The sequence below is a fragment of the Cryptomeria japonica genome, chromosome 3 (assembly GCF_030272615.1).
Source record: "Cryptomeria japonica chromosome 3, Sugi_1.0, whole genome shotgun sequence".
NCBI classification, from domain to species: Eukaryota; Viridiplantae; Streptophyta; class Pinopsida; order Cupressales; family Cupressaceae; genus Cryptomeria; species Cryptomeria japonica.
This window is the reverse complement of record NC_081407.1, coordinates 694,673,835-694,696,397: the sequence shown is the minus strand read 5'-3', so window position 1 is coordinate 694,696,397 and position 22,563 is coordinate 694,673,835. Positions and strand designations below refer to the sequence as shown.

Here is a 22,563-nt window from a genome sequence, read left to right as displayed (position 1 = left end):
CAATTGAATCAAGTGATCTATAATAAAACAGATGTGGTTGTGAAATTATTTGATGCATTTTCTTCTCCTGCAATCGGTTCTATTACATTACCTATTGAGGTCCATAACAAATCCCTTGATGTGAGCTTTTCTATTATTCCATCATCCGAACAATTTCATGTGAAGCTAGGCTATCCTTGGCTATCTTCCATGAAAGCTATTGCTTCTCCTATTCAAAAGTGTTTGAAATTTCCCCATAATGGTGAAGTTGTTATTGTCAATCATAGTCTCTTTAAACCAGTTGAAAGAACTTCTAGCGTTCCTATTGTTTATTTTTGGTCTAAACAATTCCAATCTCTTCCATCGCGAAGTGATCATCTTTTCATATCTTATCAAAAGTGGAAAAAAGATATGATCCTATCTCTAAGTGAACCTCGAACACCCAAACTTGATATTCCTATCGTTCTTGAGAAGAAAGTTCTTCCTTTCAAAGATAAAACTAATGTCTTTCCTCAAGAAGATTCCCAACCCATTCCTATGGATGTGACTATGTCTATGTCTAATAAACTTTCTAAAAGTAGACCTATACCTTCTCATCATGATGGACTTGGTCTCCTTCCTAAACCAGATATTCCTCCTCTATATGGAGCAGTTCCTCCTCCTTCCTCTTATAGAGAGAAGAGACCTTCCTCTTCTCCTATTATCCAACCTAAGAGACCACAACCTAAACACCCAAGTGATAAGGATGAGAACATTCCTCCTCCTCAATCTTCTCCACTTCCTACTAAGACTAGACGAAATCGTTTTGCGCGTGAACACCGATGAAAGCGTTGTCTTAAAGCTCGTGCAGCTGCTTCTCAAACTTTGCAATCCCCAAAAACACCTTCAGCTAGTATTTTTCCATTTTCTCCTCAGCCAAAAATTAAGCCAAAATCTCCTAAGCATAAGATGCATGATGGTTTTGATCCTGTGCGAGTTAAAGATCCTAGTTTTATAAATCTTGATGATGATATAGATGAAAATGTTATTCATGATGAAAATGTTACTTCTCTTCCTTCTGATAGTGAATATGAATATGTTGATATTGATAACCATTTATCTAACAAATTTTCTAAAGCACTTATCTTAGCTCCTAGACAAGAACAACGTGGCTTGGAACATGAACATAGCCCTTGTTTGGATCTTGCGATAGCTCCATCTGGTATGTTGGATGTTCCTCCTCTAGCGTGTTTCCTGCCTTCCTGAAATATTGATCACTAGTTCATTAGCATAGCAGACTCTCTACTCTTCTCTTGATATCTTTTGTTACTTCTTCTATGTGTTATTCTCATTCTTCTATTTGTCATCCTTAGTGTTGTCTACTTGAGGACGATGCAAAGCATTGAGATCTCTTTTGGTTTCTCTCATGTTGACTCAAAAGACACATGTGTTCCCTTCTTCTAAGTGACCTTCCTTGATTGGGGAATGAGGAACAATTATGCATACATACATATGATATACATGAATTATCATATAGCATACTGACCCCAAGGAAAGCGAAGTCACCTCGTGGTTTGTGTTTTGTGTTTATTATCCTTAGGTTTATCTCACATTTGGGGGCTAAATCTTTGTGATAATGTGCTCCTTCCCCTTCTCATTTCTTATGTGTATCACTACCTTAAAGAAATCACCCCTGATGAGGTGTGTGCGATTGCTTTAACGTAGGGGGCATACACTCTGTCCATATCTCTTCAGGATACTTAAAAATTTCTTGACGAACTTAGCTTTGCCTTGAAAATTTTTGGTATTTTTCTTGCATGACTCATAGTGAGGGAACCTTACTACTGACAGTCATGGTTCTCCCTCGTGATCTTCCCTTTTAATTTTTCAATCGAAGTCGTAAGATCCTTAGTCCACTGGGGGCTTGGTGTATCTTGCCTCCTTGACATGGTGAAAGTCTTTCAATGTTGTTTCCTTGTACTTTACCAGAAGTATGGGCATACGCTTATACTCCTACTAAAGTGGGGGCTAAATGTAGCGTCGTAAAATTGTGACACTTGCAACTTCAACTGCATTTGGGTCTTCACGATGGTGACGCAATGTTGAACCTGAATGGAGACCCCGAAACCTGTTTACGACATCAAAAACTGCATCTTTTTGCACCTTGGCCTCATCGTCCTTGCACCTTGCTATCCCGGGAGGTGGGACCATGGTGCCCAGCGCCCTGGTCCCTTAGGACCATGGCGCCTAGCACCCTGGTCCCTGGCCCTATTTTGGGCCCGGTCTCTTCTTGGGCATCGGGTCTTCAAGTTTGCAATTTGGAAAATAATGTTCCTAGGTCAGCCTAAGGTCAGAAAAATCAGTCTCCTAACCCTAATTGACAAGTATATAAACTACATTTCCCCTTACGAAAAAAGAGGGAAAAACATATGCGTACAAGAGGCGGAAGCGATAAGCAAACATTCAAACATTCAAGCATTCCTTCAAGCAATTGAGCATTCTAGGTCTCCATTCAAGGCTAGGTGTTGCATTCAAGACAAGGATTCAACCATTGAAGAGGAGATCACCTACAACATACAACATACGACATACAAAATCATTACACCTTCGCATGTAAGAATACAAACATTCTTACAACAAGGTATTAGTACTTGATTACATTACAAACATTTACATTCATAGCATTCTCATTTCTTGGTTAATTCCAAAACCGGGGTTTGACCTGAAGGCAAAACCCTAATCCCTAACCCCCCAATCGTCCTCTCTTTTCTATGTGTAGGTTACAGGTACACGGCTGTAATTGAAGATCTGGAATCCTTGTGTAGAGATCAACAGATCCCCCTTCGTTTCGCGGATTTTTCGGAGGACCGTGTGCACTCCGGGCGCCATCGTCCCGTCAACTTTCGCTCAAACTTACAAGACAGCCTTGTCTCGACATTTTACTACTAATTCCAGGTCCATAGCTTCATCCCATGTCTCTATCTCCGTCTATAAGCGAATCTTTCCTACTTTTACATACACTCGTAGTTCAATCCTTCTATCTACATTCTTTACAAAAGAGGGTATCCTTGCTGTCTCAACCCTTGAAACTCATTTAGAATTCAATCTTGCATTGTGTGGGATTGGATCTTGTGAGCTTCAACCCCTCTTTGAATGTAAAGTCTCTCCTAAGTGAAAACCGTCAATCCTAGTGACCTCCTTTCTCTCTCCTTGGAGTGGGGGGAACACCTAGGGTTCGATATTCCGCTTTACAGAACATAAGAAACAATGTAAGAGTACTCGTAATGATACAATAGTAAGAGTCATTCCAAATATAGAGAGGGATTCAAAATCCTAGCCCAAGTGTATGAGAAATATACCAATTCAATTGATTCAATTTAAATTAGAAGAAATTTACAAACATGTGAAAAGAGTCAAAGGATTGGTTTATTCCAAAAAGAAAATATATACTATACAAGGGAACTTGTGCTACAAATTATTTTGACAAATTCTTCTCTACTTGTACTTAGTACATGGCAACTATTTGTACAATTAGTTGTTAGCTAATCCCTTAATAATGTGTTGACAAGCGTCACATGCATGTGGTGCACATTCTATGTGGACATAAGTATGCTAAATATTGTGGTGTAGACATATGGTACTAAATTAATCATGGCATAATAAATGCACATGCACTCATGTGTAAAACAATAAAATGTGGGTAGTAAATACTAAAAAATATGCATAGGAACTACATTATACAAAAGGTGTATGAGAACCATTCTTATAGTTTTGCACAGGGGAATTGTGAAGAATCAATGATGCACAAGTTAGACAAGATGTGTATGGTACATGTTATGCGAATGTAAATGCATATAGTATGCTTGAACTTGTGCATACAACTATACATAGATCAATTTATGCAATTACAACATTATGTACATCTATCATGAGAGGTTCTTATATTATACAATAGTTTGAAATCTTTTGCATATTTAATGATGACTATTTGTAGATATTTTTTATTAAGTTGGGAAGGGCCTCAACCCATTACACATCCAAATCCAAATCCCTCTATCAAAAATAAAATGAGGGTTTGGAAATCAAGCCCACTATTTGTAGACCTTCACCTAAATTGACAAAGTTCTATTACATGAACCTAACTATGTAGTTTCTAAAATGTTCACTCTCAGCTGAGAGAAACACTAGTTTTGTGTTTAATGAAGTCTTGAGTGATGTGTTACTTAAATCGACAAGAGATAAATGAAAAAAAAGGTGTATACTCAATAATGAAGGAAATTTCATGAACCCTACCTCTATGTCCCTAATCAATGTTAAATCTATGTAAGATTAAAAATATGAAAAAATGATCCATTAAAATGATTTAAAACTATTTTGAAATGAAACAATATGTAACTGAAAATATATTCTTAATCTCACTTTTTTTCAATGCTCACAAAAAGAAGTTCTTAGCCTTCTTTTTTTTCCCAACTTTGTAAACATAATCCCAAAAGTTATTCTTAATCTCATTTTAGGGTTCTTTTAAAATATTAAAAAACTATATATATTAAAAATGATGAAAGACATAATTGAAAACTCAGAGGAATCTTTTTATAACCATAACAACTCTTTTAAACAATGACAAAGGAGGCGAAATTTTTGTGTAGCCAAAAACACATGAAACAAAGAAGATATTGCAAAATATAAAACCCTAGCTGTAACCCAATACGTTATGGTAGATACATCTCAAAACCCCAGTCCAAATACCTAGAAAATGAAATTTTTTCCTAATGCTTTGATTTGAATGGAGTCTACATCAATCACAGGTCATTGCCCCCCTTCTTTTAAAAAGAAAATTGCCTTCTCTTTAATAAAAGCGAGTTTTGTTAGTGCTACGAAAAACAAGTTGCTTTGAATGTTTTGTACTATAAAATAAACTGATATTTTTAGTGCTAGGTATTGTTGTATTAATCTTTCTAATTTTTAAGATTCTTTTGGCTCAAAACACTTCTCCATTACTATTGCAGAAATGGACATCTTACTTATCATTTAAAACTTTAAATATAAAATTAAATTAGTAATTCAAAAAATAAATATTTGTATTATTATTAATTCAAAAGTAAAATATTTAAATTTATTTTTATTATTATTTAATGAATTGGTAATTCGTAAGTCTAGAGAATGGTGGTGGCTAGTTTTTTATTTGTTGGGTTGTGGAACACTAAAATCTTATTCTTGGTGTTTTTTTAAACATCTTTTGATATAAAAAACATAGTGATCATTGTACAAATTTTACACAAACAATGCGCAAGACATTGACATACCGTTTCCTAGATTTGGATTAAACGATAGATAGGAGATAAACCTTAAAACACACAAAATATAGATTTAATAATTTAACCCAAGAAGAGCTACACCTGAAAATCTAAATTACATATTCACATAGTGGAGGAGAAAAGGACATTAACTTAAAGGAAATTGTTTTGTACTATACAAAAAAAAACTATCTAGATTAGTCTTCAATTTCTTTCTTAACAATTTCATTCACATCATGTTTAACTCATGACAACCTCCCTTTTCATAACTCATACCATATTCAATCATATAGGTAGGTCTAGAAACATATTTATCTACATTCATTGTAAGGATGTCTACCCCCTCATACCCTATACTTGAAGTTTTATACCAACGGATAAACACTTCACCCTACCCCAAGAGAAACAATTTTGTAGAAGTTAAAAAACAAACAAAATTCTCACTACTTAACACTAAATATGCAAAGTAAACATTTTAATCTTCAAAATTCTAGCACAAGTTATGAAATGCAACCAATTTCAACTACATAAAATAGTCATACAAAAATATTAATATTTACTACTATTTAATTGAATAATTTTATAGAAATTAAGTGTAGCAGGAAAAAATTTCATAACCTTAATTCCATTTTAATTTCTTTTTTTAAGAGCCCACCTCTGATTTCCTTAGCACCTAAGAATAGAATACTTAGTTTCACATACAACTCACTTTCTTATAGCTTTTTCTTTTTCCTTCTGCCTCCCATTCCTACTTCTCTCTCTCTCTCTCTCTCTCTCTCTCTCTCTCTCTCTCTCTCTCTCTCTCTCTCTCTCTCTCTCTCTCTCTCTCTCTCTCTCTCTCTCTCTCTCTCTCACACACACACACACACACACACACACACACACACACACACACACACACACACACACACACACACACACACACACACACACACACACACACACACACATTACTACCATCCCCAAAATTTGTTGGTAGCCTTCTTGCAAACTTGGGTGCGAAGGTATTACTTTAGAAACCGACCTTTCTCATCCTTTAAACAACTCCTTCCTTAATGGAAAATATCTTCCTTTGATTATTGCCACTAATTTTTAAGCTATATGTTTTAGAATATTAATATTTGTGAAACTTTAATTTTTTTTTCTAAAAAGGGGATAGAACTCAATTGTGATGACCTAAGGTCTTAATTTTGTTGTTATAATATTTTTTATTATCAAAACAATCTGTTAAACTTGTAGTTTTTAAATTAATTATTAAAAATGCATTATTCTTGAAAATAGTTCACATTGCAAGATATATAATGATAACATATAAAATTTTATGTCAATGAGAGACATTTGATATGAATAAAATCTCTTACACTAAGACAACTTACATATGCAGGATATAGCAACACAAATACTACAAAACAAAATACCTAAGTTCTTTAATAAGACCCTAATCAACTTAATAGGTTTTTCAACAAGGAAAGTCACTATATTGTTTACCCTAATTTCACTCACTTACATGGAACTTGGAACTTGTACACTAGAATATTTTGTTAAATCATCATAATATAATCATAGCAAATGCAACATAATAAACAAATACATGTTTATCCAAATGAAGAATACACTTTCATAAACATATGTATATCATTTCAACACATGTATGTGATATTTGTACATAATCATATTATTATATGTCATGATAGACATGAACATATACTCATCCAAATCACATATATCCAGATAAATATCATATAATCTACTTACATATGCATGTTAAGAATCACAAAGTAAACATGTCCAAACTATAACATGAAATCATGACATGCTACATGCTACATGCTACATGCAGGATTCCAATGGGCATGCTGCAGATATTTAGCCAAAGTTAGTGGCGTAGAGATGTCGATATCGTTCAACCTGTAAACCTCTGCCCATATTATGCAAATACATTTCTGGTCCACTTGAGGGAGGCTCAGAATATGCACTGCTTTATCAACCTCCTCAAATTTATTTCTAAGTGAGAAGTGGTTTGTGATTGTTCCCATGATGGGAATCCAAGTTGTGAGAAAAGAAACTCGAGAAGCTCTTGAAATTGTTATCTTTTATTTCCCAATCGAAGCCGACCTTCTGCCATTGCAACATAAATTGATACAGATGACGCCTTTCTATCTATATGTTCAGTAGGAGGAATGCTTAATTCAAAGCTTTCCTATCACATTAGATACGTAAATATCAAATAAACTCTACATTTATAGAGTAGAATTTAATATCAATGTAATACAAACTTAATAATTCCTCCTTGGAATTTTCTTCTAAATCCTATTGTTCTTCCATTTTAGATTGTATATCTTGTAGATCACCGATTAAGGTCTTCTTCTCCTCAAAGATATTACCAAAAGAATATCTGTTCCAGCCCTTAACTTTTCCTTTGAGAATCTTTAGCTTTTTGGTAATGTTAAACATGGGTGTGCCCACAACAGGAATGTTCCACCATTCTTCAACCAATCCTCTAAAGTCTTTATGTTGAGCCCACATCATTTTATACCTAAATGGGTATGGTTTTCTAGTCCCTGATTCATCCATTCTTAGGATGATAGCATTGTGATCAGATCCTGAGTGAGGAGAAGATTTGAGGTAGAAAGAATCTAGGTAGTTCCAATTTGAAGAAGTCAAGAATCTGTCCAGCCTTACCTGAATAAGATGATCTCCATGTCTTCGATTAGTCCACATAAATTTAGAACCACTGAGAGGTATATCCAAGAGACCAGAGGAGGCTATGAAGTCAGTCTGTTCACTCATACTATCCAAAAAGTCTTCATTACCACCAACTTTCTCTGAGGGATAGAGGGGAGAATTGAGATCTCCAACAATCATCCATCAATCATCAGATCCAATATCAATTTGGGTATTTATGGATCTCCATAATTGAGCCCTAATACTACAAACATTAGGAACATAGACATTAACCAAGGTCCATTGCAAATTAGACTTGATGTTCTAAATTTTGACAATGAGAGAGTTCCTGTCAAAAGAGACCAAGATGCCTTCTAAAACATTGGGGTTCCACAAGGTAGCCACTCCCCCTGAGGAACCAAAAGAATTAGTATTCAAGAAATAGACCAAGGGCAAGAAAGAGTTTATGGCCCTCTAAAAATTCACTTTACTCATCTTAGTCTCATGAATCATAAGGATATCCACCTTCTATTCCAACAAAAGACATTTGAGCATATGTTGTTTTATGGGGTTATTAAGGACCCTCACATTCCAAGAGATAATAATCATGGAAATACAGATCTTAGAAGCCCTAGTCACCTAAATAGGGGTGATTCCCATAAAATTGTGATTAGTTTCTCTTTTTCTTGTTATCTGGGACTCCATCCAAGGTCATTTTCTTACCTATAGCTACCTCATGTTCCACTGCCTTCTATCTAGAGTCCTTAATAGAGGGTCAACCCTATTCGTTGTTACCCCCCACATAAGCTTTCTTCTTCTTCTTCTTGGTGGGCACTTGTTCCCATCCCTTGTCTCTTATCTCATCCTCTTCAAACCAATGTTTTGACTTTGCTGGTCGTGGAGTAGAAAAAAAACCTAGCATCGGTAGATTTTCTTTCAGGTTACCAAATCCACCATTTATCATTTTCTTGGGAGTTACCATAAAAGTATTCCTAGTCCCCAAACATATAGTCAGTAAGATTGGAGGAACATTTTCCTTTTGTATATTTTTCTTTTTGCATTCCATCTTTAGTATTTTGTTCTTTGTTCTTCTGATCATTGTTTTCCAGTTGATTTAAGTCAATAACAAACTCCTTGGTACTTGGGGAGATCGAACTCCTGGGATCTTCAGAGGTAAGATGAAGAGATGGACCCATCAAAGTCATCTCAGAGCTAGAGGTAGAAGCCGAGAGATCATCCACATTATTTTTCTTTTCGTTGTGGCTTAGATTAGAAATAATCTCCTCACATGAGGGGGCTTCAACATTTTGAAGAACATCAACCGGGGATGGGTCATCTTTTGGGACATCATTAGAAGTAGGTGAATCCTTCTTATTTTCATTCTCTTTTTGAAGAGCCTTCACAGAGTTGGAAGACATTTGTTGTTTCTTGTTTGGATTTATTTTACATGTTTGTTGGATGTCTTGAGAGAGAAAGAATCTTGAGGGGGGCATGGGGGGTAGGGAGTAGGGGGCAGGGACGGGGGGGTAAGGTAAGGATGAGGGGGATGGGGGAGGGGGGGTTCTATTGTAAAATAATAAGCTAAGTCTAAATGAGTATATGTTCTTGCAAGTAAGTAATGAAGACCTCCAAAACATGTAAAATTAAACGAGGACACTAGAGATTTTCCATGTTTCTTTCATTATTTGTTTCTCTCAAGCTACCAAACTACCTTGCAAGGAACCCTTCAATTTGATGTCTTCGTATTTCCATTTATTTATAATGCCTCCATTGTACTTCCATCTCTTGTTAATGAAGGTAATCTCATTGGGAAAGCTCGTCCTACTATTGATCATATAGTAGCTACAACTCAAAAGCCCTTAACCATTTTTGGATATTTAACATCATGTCATTGATGTTGAGATTCAACAATTAATCATTATCCTATCGATATATGAGAGGATAATAATTCTCTTTGGGAATAAATTAAGCCTCTTATAGTTTCTTATAAGCATATGCATGTTGCTAATAAGGCTAAGCAACAATGGATTGAAGGTAAGGACTATGAAAGTATTGATAACCTAATGTAGTAGGGCTATGTGAAGTGAAACCAATAGCATTTCTACCCTGGTATCACTTGTATGGAGTTAGAAAATTTATGTTTTCATGGAAAGGAGGGAAAAATATTTTTTCATGGTATTTTGATATGCTAAAGAATATAAGAAGCTAGGAATTATTTTAATAATTATTTGAAAAAGAGAGAATATATCTTCGTAGCCATAGATATTGGGTACATACAAGTAGAGCCACCCAAAATGTTGAACATGTAGAGTCACTATGTGGTTGTTGAATCTATCGTAAAAGGAAGAGTTCACTAAAGAACACAACAAAACTTAAGTTAGTGATGTAAAGTTCACAAATCTTGGTCCCATAAAGCATGCCAATTTTTTTTGTCAATATAAACTAGACCATATTATAAGATCCTAAATCCAATAGCTCAATGAAACTTTAGAATGGCTTTAAGGTATATGACCTTATTGAATCAAGACCAACTTTCAAAGAAATGATTGGTTCCTTACCTAATATAGTTGCATAGTGTTCAACCAACTCAACATGAATAAACTTATTGACTAATCCTATTCTATCACTTATCACTTGAAAAGGGGAAGAAAGATGTATTAAAGGGAAAGGGTGGTGATGCCCCTATATTAAATGGTTTCATCCTTATCACTAACAAAATGAAACATTAATGAATCTACAAAGTAAAATCACACAATTCTCTATTTCAATATTCACAGAGAGCCCTTGCAAAAAACCTTTGCACACCATATGTATAGATAAATACATAAATGATCATGCAACCACAAAAGAAAAGGATTTCTAGATAGCAAGGAAGATTTGAGAAGATTTAAAAATATCATAACTTTCATTAATATGGAGGCATGAAGAATATATAAATTTATAGAGATATTAAATTCATGCCTTTGGGAAAAAATTTGAACCCCTCACAATAGGCAAAAAAGTATCTTTTTTTCATGAGAACATGAGAAAGAGAGAATCAAGATCGTAGCAAGGAGACTACCCTAGCTATCATTATGCAACATTTGATACCTTTATAGAGCATAAATCCAATGTGTAAACCTATGAAACCCTCACAAATTCCCCTTTCCATGACTACATTAAAGATAAGAGAAATATTTGTGGAGAAGTTCCAAAAAATAGCGAAAATGTGGTCCAAGTATGCTTATCTAACAAAAAGGACATGCAGAAGAATAAATGAGACACGGGTTCCTAAAAATCATTAGAAATATGCTAAAAATACATTAGATTTGGACCCCCTAAAGCTTCATAGTTCTAGGTTAGGTAGATGGCAAGGTCGTACAAGATTGATGAGGCACAACAAAAGATAAGTAAGATAGAAAATAAATTAAATTAGGGTTTATAATATTACTTGTCCTTCTTTTCCTTCTTATTATAATGACCAATGTCAAGCTTTATTATATTTAGTTTCAATGTTGGACCATTTCCTTTGTCATGTAAAGTATTAAAATTTTTAAACCCCTACCAAAGCTTAGCTTGTTAATGTTTTAGCGAACGATCTACCACATAGTTTATTTGCGTTTTCCTTACCTTTTATCTTTATTAGGGTTGATATATTCACTTTACCTTTTCCCTTGCATTCACTTGAATTGTCCATCGTAGTTAGACATTAGGCTTCAATATTGATATATAACTCTACTATCATTGACATTTGTGTTTACTTTTTTTTCAGGGTTGGATTAGGAACCACAAACCCATTAGGGTTTGTAAGGTTCCTCGTATCTTAGAAGTGTTGAAAACCCCATCACAATAAAATTTTGGAAATTTGGCAACTTGGGTTTTTGGATTTAGGCATGAACAAGGGTAAAAACATAAGGGGCAAAGGTAAAACTAGGTAAAGTGGTCCATGTAGGGTATTTAAAATTGATAATAGCTTATGGACCACAAGGGGCCATAAAACATCAATAGGTAGTCAATGAGAGTTTTATTATGTATGCACATATGAGAAAAAAGATTATTATTTTCTTATAAGAGGATTATAACTTGTCCAAAGCATATATCCATGTCTCTAAAATATTCTATTTTAAATTCAAACATGATTGAAATAAATATATCAGGTTTCATTAGATCTTGAACAAAGAAAGTCTTAAAAAATGAATATATTGAACAAATATAATTTGACATAAATTGACCATTATCAAGATTAGAAATTAATGTTACTTTAATAGTTTTTTCAATTTTGTAAACACAAGAATAAAAAACCAATTCTTATATCAGGATTTTTAAAAATTTAAATTTTTAATGAATAAAAATCTATATTATCCTTTGTAAAATAATTTAATATAATATATCACACCATTAAAATCTATAAAACGAGAAATCCACATATATTTTTCAAAAATATACAAAACACTGAATAATAAAAATGATGGAAAACGTTCTTATAAACTTAAGCGAACTTTTTATTACTTGCACACATTAAATACCTGAGTTCAAAGCTAAGACACTGGCTGTACCCCAATAACCTAAGACAGACGCGACTCAATACCTGAGTCCAATCATCTACAAATGAAAACAAATTTTAAAACTCAGAAAATTAATCAAACACAGTATATCAGTACATTGCTGTAGATATTTAGACAAGAAGAAATTTAGACAAAGTCAGTGGCGTAGAGATGTCGATATTATTCAACCTGTAAACCTCTCCCCATAATAAGCAAATACGTTTCTGGTCCACTTGAGGAAGGCTCTCAACCACCTTAAGCACTGCTTTATCAAGCTCCTCAAATTTATTTCTAATTGAGCTATGGCATCTGAATATTCCTACAATTGGAAGCCAAGTTGTGAGAAAAGAAACTCGAGAAGCTCTTGGAACTATTATCTTTCCTCCTCCAGCGGCCTTCATAAACCACATTATTATGTCGAACACAGCCTCATCAGTCGAACTTGAACGAGTTGAATATGGTCTACAGTATTCCTCCTTTACATATTTTACAAATTCTGCATCTTCACAAAATGCCTTGAGTGCAGCTTCGAGTATTCCTCCATCACATAGCTGAATAAGATTAAAAGGCAGCTTTAGAGTGGAGAGCTGACGAGAACCGATGGATGCTTTGAACTCTTCCAAAACCACACGCCCGCATACGTCCACCACATCTCTAGATGTATTTCCCTCTAACATCCCCCTTAAATCTTTCTCCGCAGTTTCTCGATTCCTGGATAAACTGCAGCTCCTGCTTTTATAATATAACATCATCTCTTGGATAATCTTTTCCACAAAATTTATATGGTCACCATCGTCGTCCTGATGAAGCCTGGCAGCCAAATCTGGTAAAATTTTCAGTTTCAATCCCTCGGAAGAGAGCACTTTCCGAATTTGGGACTCCTCCTCAGCACTCCAACTCACTGCTTCCAAATATTGCATGCATTTGTTGATGCACTCATCAGCAAACATTTCAGAAGCAACTGACAGAATTGCCAGGCATTCCTCAACATTGGGAAAATAAACATGCTCACCATACATGATCTCAATGCATTTTAAATAGTGATCAAAGTTATGGGAAGTGGTTACCCGTATTTCAGTTGATTTATACGGTGACCAGCAGTTGGAAAACTCGCCTTCAAAACATTTGAGTTTTTTGAGGATCTGAGAATGGAGGTAAACTGGATTTGTTCCATACTTCTCCTCACCTGGGCCTGTCAAGAACAATTTTACATCAGCAAAGCTTTTAGCTCCAAATCGAAGCCGAGCTTCTGCCATTTCGGCGTAAATTGATACAGATGACACCTTTCTATCTATAAGATCAGTAGCAGGAATACTTCATTCAAAGCTTTCCTATCACACTAGATATGTAGATATCAAACCAACTCTAGATTTATAGAGCAGAATTGAATATCAATGCAATACAAACTTTCTAACTCCCAAAATTTAGAACAGGAGGTGGCTTCTGGTGCAATATAATGCTAAAGTTTATTCCTAATACTTTAATTTCAATGGAGTCGATATCAATCACAGCTCATTGATCGCTTCTTTTAAAAAGTAGATTCCCTTCGCTTTAATTAAAGAAACTTACTTAGTGCTCTGAAAATCCAGTGGCTTTAAATGTTTTGTACTATAAAAAATAAAGTGATCTTCTTAGTGCTAGTCATTCTTGTATTTCTTCGTTATTTCTAGTTTCTAGGATGCTTTGGATCAATAAACACTTCTCCATTCTACTATGTGGAGTGGAGTAACTTTAAAAATAAAATATAATATTATTATTAATTTTAAAATAAATATGTGGAGTGGAGTAAAGTTTATTCTTAATACTTTTAATTTCAATGGAGTCTATATCAATCACAGCTCATTGCTCTCTTCTTTTAAAAAACAGAATCCATTAGCTTTAATAAAATAAAGTTGTTAGATCTATCAAAATCCAGTGGCTTTAAATGCTTTGTACTATAAAAAATAAAGTGATTTTCTTAGTGCTTGTCATTCTTGTATTTCTTCGTTATTTCTAGGATGCTTTGAATGAATAAACACTTCTCCATTCTACTATGTGGAGTGGAGTTAATCATAAAATATAATTTATAAACAAATTTTTATATTATTAGTTCTTGGGTAGGAATATTAATGCATTCATCATATTTACAAAATGTTTAAGTAATTATTAATTATTGTCTTTCTAACTAATCAATTTTTAAAATTTTGTAAACTAAAATAAATTTTCATCATTTCAAAAGTTAACATGCAATTTTTTTAACAAAAATTATTTAAAACATGATTTATTTATCATATAATTGATCTTATTCTAATTTTTGTAGGTATAAATTTTAATTTTTGTCAATAAAAAATATTAAATTTTTATTTACTTTCCATTATTAATCAAAACAAAGACTTTCAAAGTAAATTAAGGAAGGACATATGATATCACCAAAGTCTCCAGCGATTGGTCCATCTGACATTCCATTAACTAGATAACAAATATTTTATTAATTAATTACAGCCCCCAATGTTGTCACTTCCATGTGACTTTTTATACATCTTTTTATTTTGTAGGCATGTAAAACATTCACTTGAATACTTGCATTTCTTTTTAATTCTACGTAGCCAATTTACCTTATGTTAAAACACATCACGTATTGTTTTTTGCATAGGGATTGAAATTAATGATAGTAAAAACTTAAAGTTGAAGCGTTAAAAATAAAAAAATAATAAACTTAATATTGCATTATTAATTTAAAATTAATGTCAATTATTAATGCACGATAATGTGAGAAGGGTTTGGTAGGGTTTCTTATGCAAAATTAATATATTTATTCGAATCAAAATTAGTGAGGATTAAATTTAAGATTAAGAAAATTAATTAGAATTAAAATTAGAATCAAATGCCAGTAAAAAATTATTATAAAATAACTATAAATATTTCAATGAAATATATATTATAAATCTAACCTCTAGTTAATATTTACTTATAACTCTAACTCTTATTAATATTTACATTTTATTGTCTAAATACACAAAAATCACATGTTTTCATTTATCTTTATTTTCATACATTGATCTGAATATTTCCCCATAATTTTGCATTGTTAGTATTTTGATTCAAGTATTAATGATAAATGGTTTAATTGATCTTTGGACTTAGTGAATTTGATTAGTAGAAGTTAAATATTAATGGTTCTTTTTTGCATCCTTCATCTACCTTTTTATGTTTATTTTAAACTTGGTTAAAGTAGGAATATATTTAAATGCATTCCTAATTTGTAGATTGAAAAATCCATAGGCCCTTTGAGCAAACAAACCTCATTGACCATTAGATACTTAGCACTGTCATGACTTCAATATATTTAAACAAAAGGTTCTTGCATTATACAATAGTTTGAAATCTTTTGCATATTTAATGATGACTATTTGTAGATGTTTTTTATTAAGTGGGGAAGGGCCTCAACCCATTACACATCCAAATTCAAATCCCTCTATCAAAAATATAACTAGGGCTTGGAAATCAGGCCCACTATTTGTAGACCTTCACACAAAGTTTTATTATATGGACCTAACTATGCAATTTCAAAAACGTTGACTCTAAGATGAGAGAAACACTAGTTTTGTGTTTAATGAAGTCTTGAATAACATGTTACTTAAATCGAAAAGAGATAAATTAAAAAAAAAGTGTATACTCAATAATGAAGGAAAATTCATGAACCCTACCTCTATATCCCTAATCAATGTTAAAACTATGTAAGATTAAAAATATAAAAAAATGATCCATTAAAATGATTTAAAACTATTTTGAAATGAAACAATATCTAACTGAAAATTTATTCTTAATCTCACTTTTTTTCAACGCTCACAAAAAGAAGTTCTTAGCCTCTTATTTTTCCAACTTTGTAAACATAATCCCAAAAGTTATTCTTAATCTCATTTTAGTCTTCTTTTAAAATATTAAAAAATTCTATATCTTAAAAATGATGAAAGACATAATTGAAAACTCAGAGGAATCTTTTTATCACTATAACAACTGTTTTAGGCAGCGACAAAGGAGGCGAAAGTTTTGTGTAGCCAAAAACACATGAAACAGGGAAGATACTGCAAAATCTAAAACCCTAGCTGTAACCCAATACTTTACGGTAGAAAAATCTCAAAACCCCAGTCCAAATATGTAGAAAATGAAAACAAAATGTAAAACTCATAAGACTATTCAAAATTTGATAAAACACAGTATACCATTACTTTACTGCAGGTTTGGAATGGACATGTTGCAGATATGCAGCCAAAGCCAATGGTGTAGCGATGTTGATCGTATTCAATTTGTAAACCTCTGCCCATACTACACAAATATAATGGTAAATTTTTTTCCTAATGCTTTGATTTCAATGGAGTCTACATCAATCACAGGTCATTGCCCCCATTCTTTTAAAAAGAAAATTGCCTTCTCTTTAATAAAAGCGAGTTTTGTTAGTGCTACGAAAAACAAGTGGCTTTGAATGTTTTGTGCTATAAAATAAACTGATATTGTTAGTGCTAGGCATTGTCGTATTAATCTTTCTAATTTTTTTTTATTCTTTTGGCTCAAAACACTTCTCCATTACGATTGCAGGAATGGACATCTTCCTTATCACTTTAAACTTTAAATATAAAATTACATTAGTAATTCATATTGTATTATTTTATTTTTTTTCAATAAAAGTAGATTATTCCACTAAACTTTTTTATTAATATTTTTTATTTTTTACATAGGATTCAAAGAGCATACCAGAGGAAAGAACCCTGGGAAGAAAACCTCTGATCACAGCTCATAAAATAAACCTATAGTATCTAACGGATCAATTTATACACCCCAACCAAAACCACATACAAAATGCGGTCACAACACATATAATATCAGTTTTGCATAGAGCCCATATGACAATTTGCCAAAAAAACCCATCGGATAATTTTCAAATGTAGACTCCATAGCTGCTATCAATGGAAGAAGACAAAATTTTCCAAAGCCCCGTGCCAAATCCCATGAGCCAAAAACCTTCCTGCCAAAAAAGAAAGTATCAAAAAACCTTTGAAAAAACACTATTATATCAAATACCATGACCTCAAACTCTTCTCCAGACAACGAACATGAATACTTGAAATGAAAGGGGAAAGCGTGAATAATTATCATCATAAAATTTTACATCGACGTTACTCAAGAAAATCATATGACTATTGCTGCAAACCTTCCCATACCCTAGAAGGAATTTCCTCAAAACCCACCTCTTGCTGATTAGCATTGTTCAAAATTAAAATATTTATTTTTTATTTTTTATTTTTTAATGAATTGGTGATTCGCAAGTCTAGAGAATGGTGGTGGCTACTTTTTTCTTTGTTGGGCTGTGGACCATTAAAATTTTATTCGTGTAGTTTTTTTAAACATCTTTTGATATAAGAAAACATAGTGATCATTGTACAAATTTTACACAAACAATGCACAAGACATCGACATACCATTAACCAGATTTGGATTAAACAATAGATAGGGCATAAACCTTAAGACACACATAATATAGATTTAATAATTTAACCCAAAAAGAGCTACACATGAAAATCTGAATTACATATTCACATAGTGGAGGAGAAAAGGACATTAACTTAAAGGAATTTTTTTTGTATTATACAAAACAAAACTATCCACAGATTAGTCTTCAATTTCTTTCTTAACAATTTCCTTCTCATCATGATTAACTCATGACAACCTCCCTTTACATAACTCATAACATATTCAATCATATAGGTGGGTCTAGAAACATATTTATCCACATTCCTTGTAAGGACGTGTATGCCCTCATACCCCATACTTGAAGTTTTATACCAACGGATAAACACTTCACCCTACCCCAAGAGAAACAATTTTTACAAAGTTTAATTTTGTAGAAGTTAAAAAACATATAATTTTCTCACTACTTAATACTAATTATGCAAAGTAAACATTTTAATCTTCAAAGTTCTTAGCACAAGCTATGCAATGCAACCAATTTCAACTACATAAAACATTCATACAAAAATCTTAATATTTACTACTATTTAATTGAATAATTTAATAGAAATTACGTGTAGCAGGAAAAAATTTCATAACCTTAATTCCTTTTTAATTTCTTTTTTTAAGAGCCTACCTCTGATTTCCTTAGCACCTAAGAATGGAATACTTATTTTGACATACAACTCACTTTCTTATAGCTTTTTCTTTATCCTTCCTCCTCCCGCCTCTCTCTCTCTCTCTCTCTCTCTCTCTCTCTCTCTCTCACACACACACACACACACACACACACACACACACACATTACTACCATCCCCAAAATTTGTTGGTAGCCTTCTTGCAAACTTGGGTGTGAAGGTATAACTTCAGAAACCAACCTTTCTCATCCTTTAAACAACTCCTTCCTTAATGGAAAATATCTCTCTTTTGATTATTGTCACTAATTTTTAAGCTATATTTTTTAGAATATTAATATTTGTGAAACTTTAATTTATTTTTCTAAAAAGGGGTGCTAGAACTCAATTGTGATGACCTAAGGTTTTAATTTTGTTGTTATAAATTTTTTTATTATCAAAACAATCTTTTAAACTTGTAGTTTTTAAATTAATTATTAAAAATGCATTATTCCTAAAAATAGTTCACATTGCAAGATATATAGTGATAACATATAAAATTTTATGTCAATGACAGACATTTGATATGAATAAAATTTCATACACTAAGACAACTTACATATGCACCATATAGCAACACAAATACTCACTCACTCACTTGAAACTTGCACACTAGAATATTTTGTTAATTTTCCACAAAGAAAGTTGCTATATTGTTTACCCTAATTTCACTCACTCACTTGAAACTTGCACACTAGAATATTTTGTTAACTCAACATAATATAATCATAACGAATCCAACATAATGATTGAACTTCTTATGTCACATGCTATTCTAAACAAATACATGTTTATCCAAATGAAGAATACACTTTCATAAACATATGTATATCATTTCAACACATGTATGTGATATTCGTACATAATCATATTATTATATGTCATGATAGACATGAACATATACTCATCCAAATCACATGTATTCAGATAAATATCATATAATCTACTTACATATGCATGTTAAGAATCACAAAGTAAACATGTCTAGACTATAACATGAAATCATGACATGCTACATGCTACATGCTACATGCTACATGCAGGATTCCAATGGGCATGCTGCAGATATTCAGCCAAAGTCAATGGTGTGTCGATGTCGATCTTATTTGACCTGTAAACCTCTGCCCATATTATGCAAATACGTTTCTGGTCCAATTGAGGGAGGCTCTCAACCACGATATGCACTGATTTATCAACCTCCTCAAATTTATTTCTATGTATCATAGTCCTTATAACAATGTTATAACGATATGCACTGCAGATATTGAGCCAAAACATATGGCGTAGCGATGTCGATACCACGCAATCTGTAAACCTCTAGCCATACTACGCAAATACGTTTCTGGTCCACTTGAGGGAGGCTCTCAACCACCTTAAGCACTGCTTTGTCGAGCTCTTCAAATTTATCTCTAACGGAGCTATGCGCTTTGAATGATCCCATGATGGGAAGCCAAGTTGTGAGAAAAGAAACTCGAGAAGCTCTTGAAATTGTTATCTTTCCGTCTCCTGTGGCCTTCATAAACCACATTATAATGTCGAACACAGGCGGACCAATGTTTGAGGCATGGTACCACTTCTTTACATACTCCATAAATTCTGCATCTTCACAAAATGCCTTGAGTGCAACTTCAAGTATTGCTCCATTACAGCGCTGAACAAGTTTAAAAAGCAGCGTTATAAATGAGAAATCACGAGAATTGATGGTTGATTGGTACTCCTGCAAAAGCACACGCCCGCATACGTCCACCACATCTCTAGCTGGATTTCTATCTAACATCGTCTCTAAATATTTCTCCACACTTTCTCGATTTCTGGATAAACTGGGGTCCCTGTCTTTAATAAGAGACACCGTTTCTTGCATACTCTTCTCCACAAAATTTATATGCTCATCGTCTTGATCTTGATGAAACCTGGCAGCTAAATCTGGTAAAATTTTCAGTTTCAATCCATCAGAAGAGAGAAGTTTCCGAATTTGGGTCTCCTCCTCATCACTCCAACGAACTGCTTCCAAATATTGCATGCATTTGTTGATGCACTCATCAGCCGACATTTCAGAAGCAACTGACAGAATCGCCAGGCATTCCTCAATGTCGGGAAAATCTACATGCTCACCGTATATGATTTCGATGCATTTTAAATAGTGATCAAAATTATGAGAAGTAGTTACCCATACGTCGGTTGATTTATGCAATTCCCAGCGGTCGGAAAACTTGCCCTCGAAACTCTTCAGTCTTTTGAGGATCTGAGAATGGAGATAAACTGGATTTCTTCCGTACTTTATCTCACCTGGGCCTGTCAAGAACAATGTTACATCAGCAGAGCTTTTAGTTCCGAATCGAAGCCGACCTTCTGCCATTGCAGCATAAATTGATACAGATGACGCCTTTCTATCTATATGTTCAGTAGGAGGAATGCTTACTTCAAAGCTTTCCTATCACACTAGATACGTAAATATCAAACAAACTCTACATTTATAGAGTAGAATTTAATATCAACGTAGTACAAACTTAATAACTCTCGAAATTTACACAGGAGGTGGCTTCTGCTCCAATATAATGGTAAAGTTTATTCTTAATACTTTAATTTCAATGGAGTCTATATCAATCACAGCTCATTGCTCTCTTCTTTTAAAAAACAGAATCCCTTAGCTTTAATAAAATAAAGTTGTTAGATCTATCAAAATCCAGTGGCTTTAAATGCTTTGTACTATAAAAAATAAAGTGATCCTGTTACTGCTTCTCGTATTTCTTCGAAAGTTTTAAGATGCTTTGGTTCAATAAACACTTCTCCATTACTATTAGAGGAATGGACATGTTACAATGTGGAGTGGATTGAAAATAAGTATCATACACGTAGTTAGCAAATATGAATCATGGTTTGAAATGCTACAACAGTTTTTAAAAAGCCATCACTATAGAATACATCTTAACCATCAATTAGTTGATATATAGTAATACTATACAATAAGATTAGATATATTTTCTTTTTGAGATACCTAACTTCTAGATTAAGATAATATTCATTGGTGAAAGAGGCGATGAGGTTTATTTTTGATAAAGATAAACATATATTATATAAAGATAAAGATAAACAAGTTTTTGATATATAGTAATACTATACAATAAGACTAGATATATTTTCTTTTTGAGAGATACCTAACCTCTAGATTAAGATAATATTCATTGATAAAAGAGGTGATAAGGTTTGTTTCTCTTTACCTGTCTTAGATATTGTGTCACATCGAAATTCAATCAATGTTTGTTGGCATTTTTGTTTTAAATTGGATAATTCACTAAAATAATATGACTTAAAAAAATAGTTTTGATTAATACTTATTAGCATATAGGTCTTAACATTATTCCCCATTAGATTGTTTCTACTATGGGTTTGTTAATTGGCAAGAGGACATGGCCCACCATTAACAACACAACTTTGTTTCTTTTTGGATACCATTTGTTATTTTAGTTGGTAACTTCAATAATGGTCCACAAAAACATTAACGAAAAAATAGGGAATTTCCTTCTTGAAATATGTCACGAGATTCCAACCTTCAAATAGAGCCAATTCAACATTTGTAGTGGAAGTAGATTCATCAAACAATAATGGTGATGGGATTGATAACTCAAATTATAGCGTTAAATCTTGTACTCTTATAATAATATTTTCAAAATTAATTATTTGATAAAATAATTTTTCATGTATTACACAATAATTGCACATAGCCATTGATAGTAAAACACAAAATGTATACAACAACCTTTAGAGTTTTTGTAATTATCCCTTATTCATTCTAGTTTTGAGCTCTCTATTCTTCAAGCAACCTTATCATTTTTTAGGTATGGTCCTAAAAGCCACTTTTGTCTAACAAAAACAATATAAATATATAATATTTAATATTATTTTAAATGTAAATAAAATAAAGAATTATAAAATTGATTTGAAAATAAATTTAAAACTTTCCAAATA

The 22,563-nt window shown here is 32.9% G+C and overlaps 2 protein-coding genes across 2 annotated transcripts; both read right to left on the bottom strand.

Annotated features, from left to right (window-relative positions):
• Positions 1-12,362: 12,362 nt before the first annotated feature.
• On the bottom strand, positions 12,363-13,844 carry LOC131058284 (BTB/POZ domain-containing protein At3g50780-like). The gene is made up of 2 exons (XM_059218531.1): positions 12,629-13,844; positions 12,363-12,497 (listed from the first exon to the last, which is right to left on the bottom strand). The coding sequence occupies exons 1-2, from the start codon at positions 13,693-13,695 to the stop codon at positions 12,494-12,496; spliced, it is 1,071 nt and encodes a 356-aa protein (XP_059074514.1). The 5' UTR covers positions 13,696-13,844; the 3' UTR covers positions 12,363-12,493.
• A 5,993-nt stretch (positions 13,845-19,837) lies between these two features.
• Positions 19,838-20,953, bottom strand: LOC131874324 (BTB/POZ domain-containing protein At5g60050-like). The gene has a single exon (XM_059217644.1). The coding sequence runs from the start codon at positions 20,951-20,953 to the stop codon at positions 19,838-19,840; it is 1,116 nt and encodes a 371-aa protein (XP_059073627.1).
• Between the last annotated feature and the right edge of the window lie 1,610 nt (positions 20,954-22,563).

Bases quoted from the DNA above. Each gene is read 5' to 3' on its own strand.
- LOC131058284 (XM_059218531.1), bottom strand. From the start codon at position 13,695: ATGGCAGAAGCTCGGCTTCGATTTGGAGCTAAAAGCTTTGCTGATGTA.
- LOC131874324 (XM_059217644.1), bottom strand. From the start codon at position 20,953: ATGGCAGAAGGTCGGCTTCGATTCGGAACTAAAAGCTCTGCTGATGTA.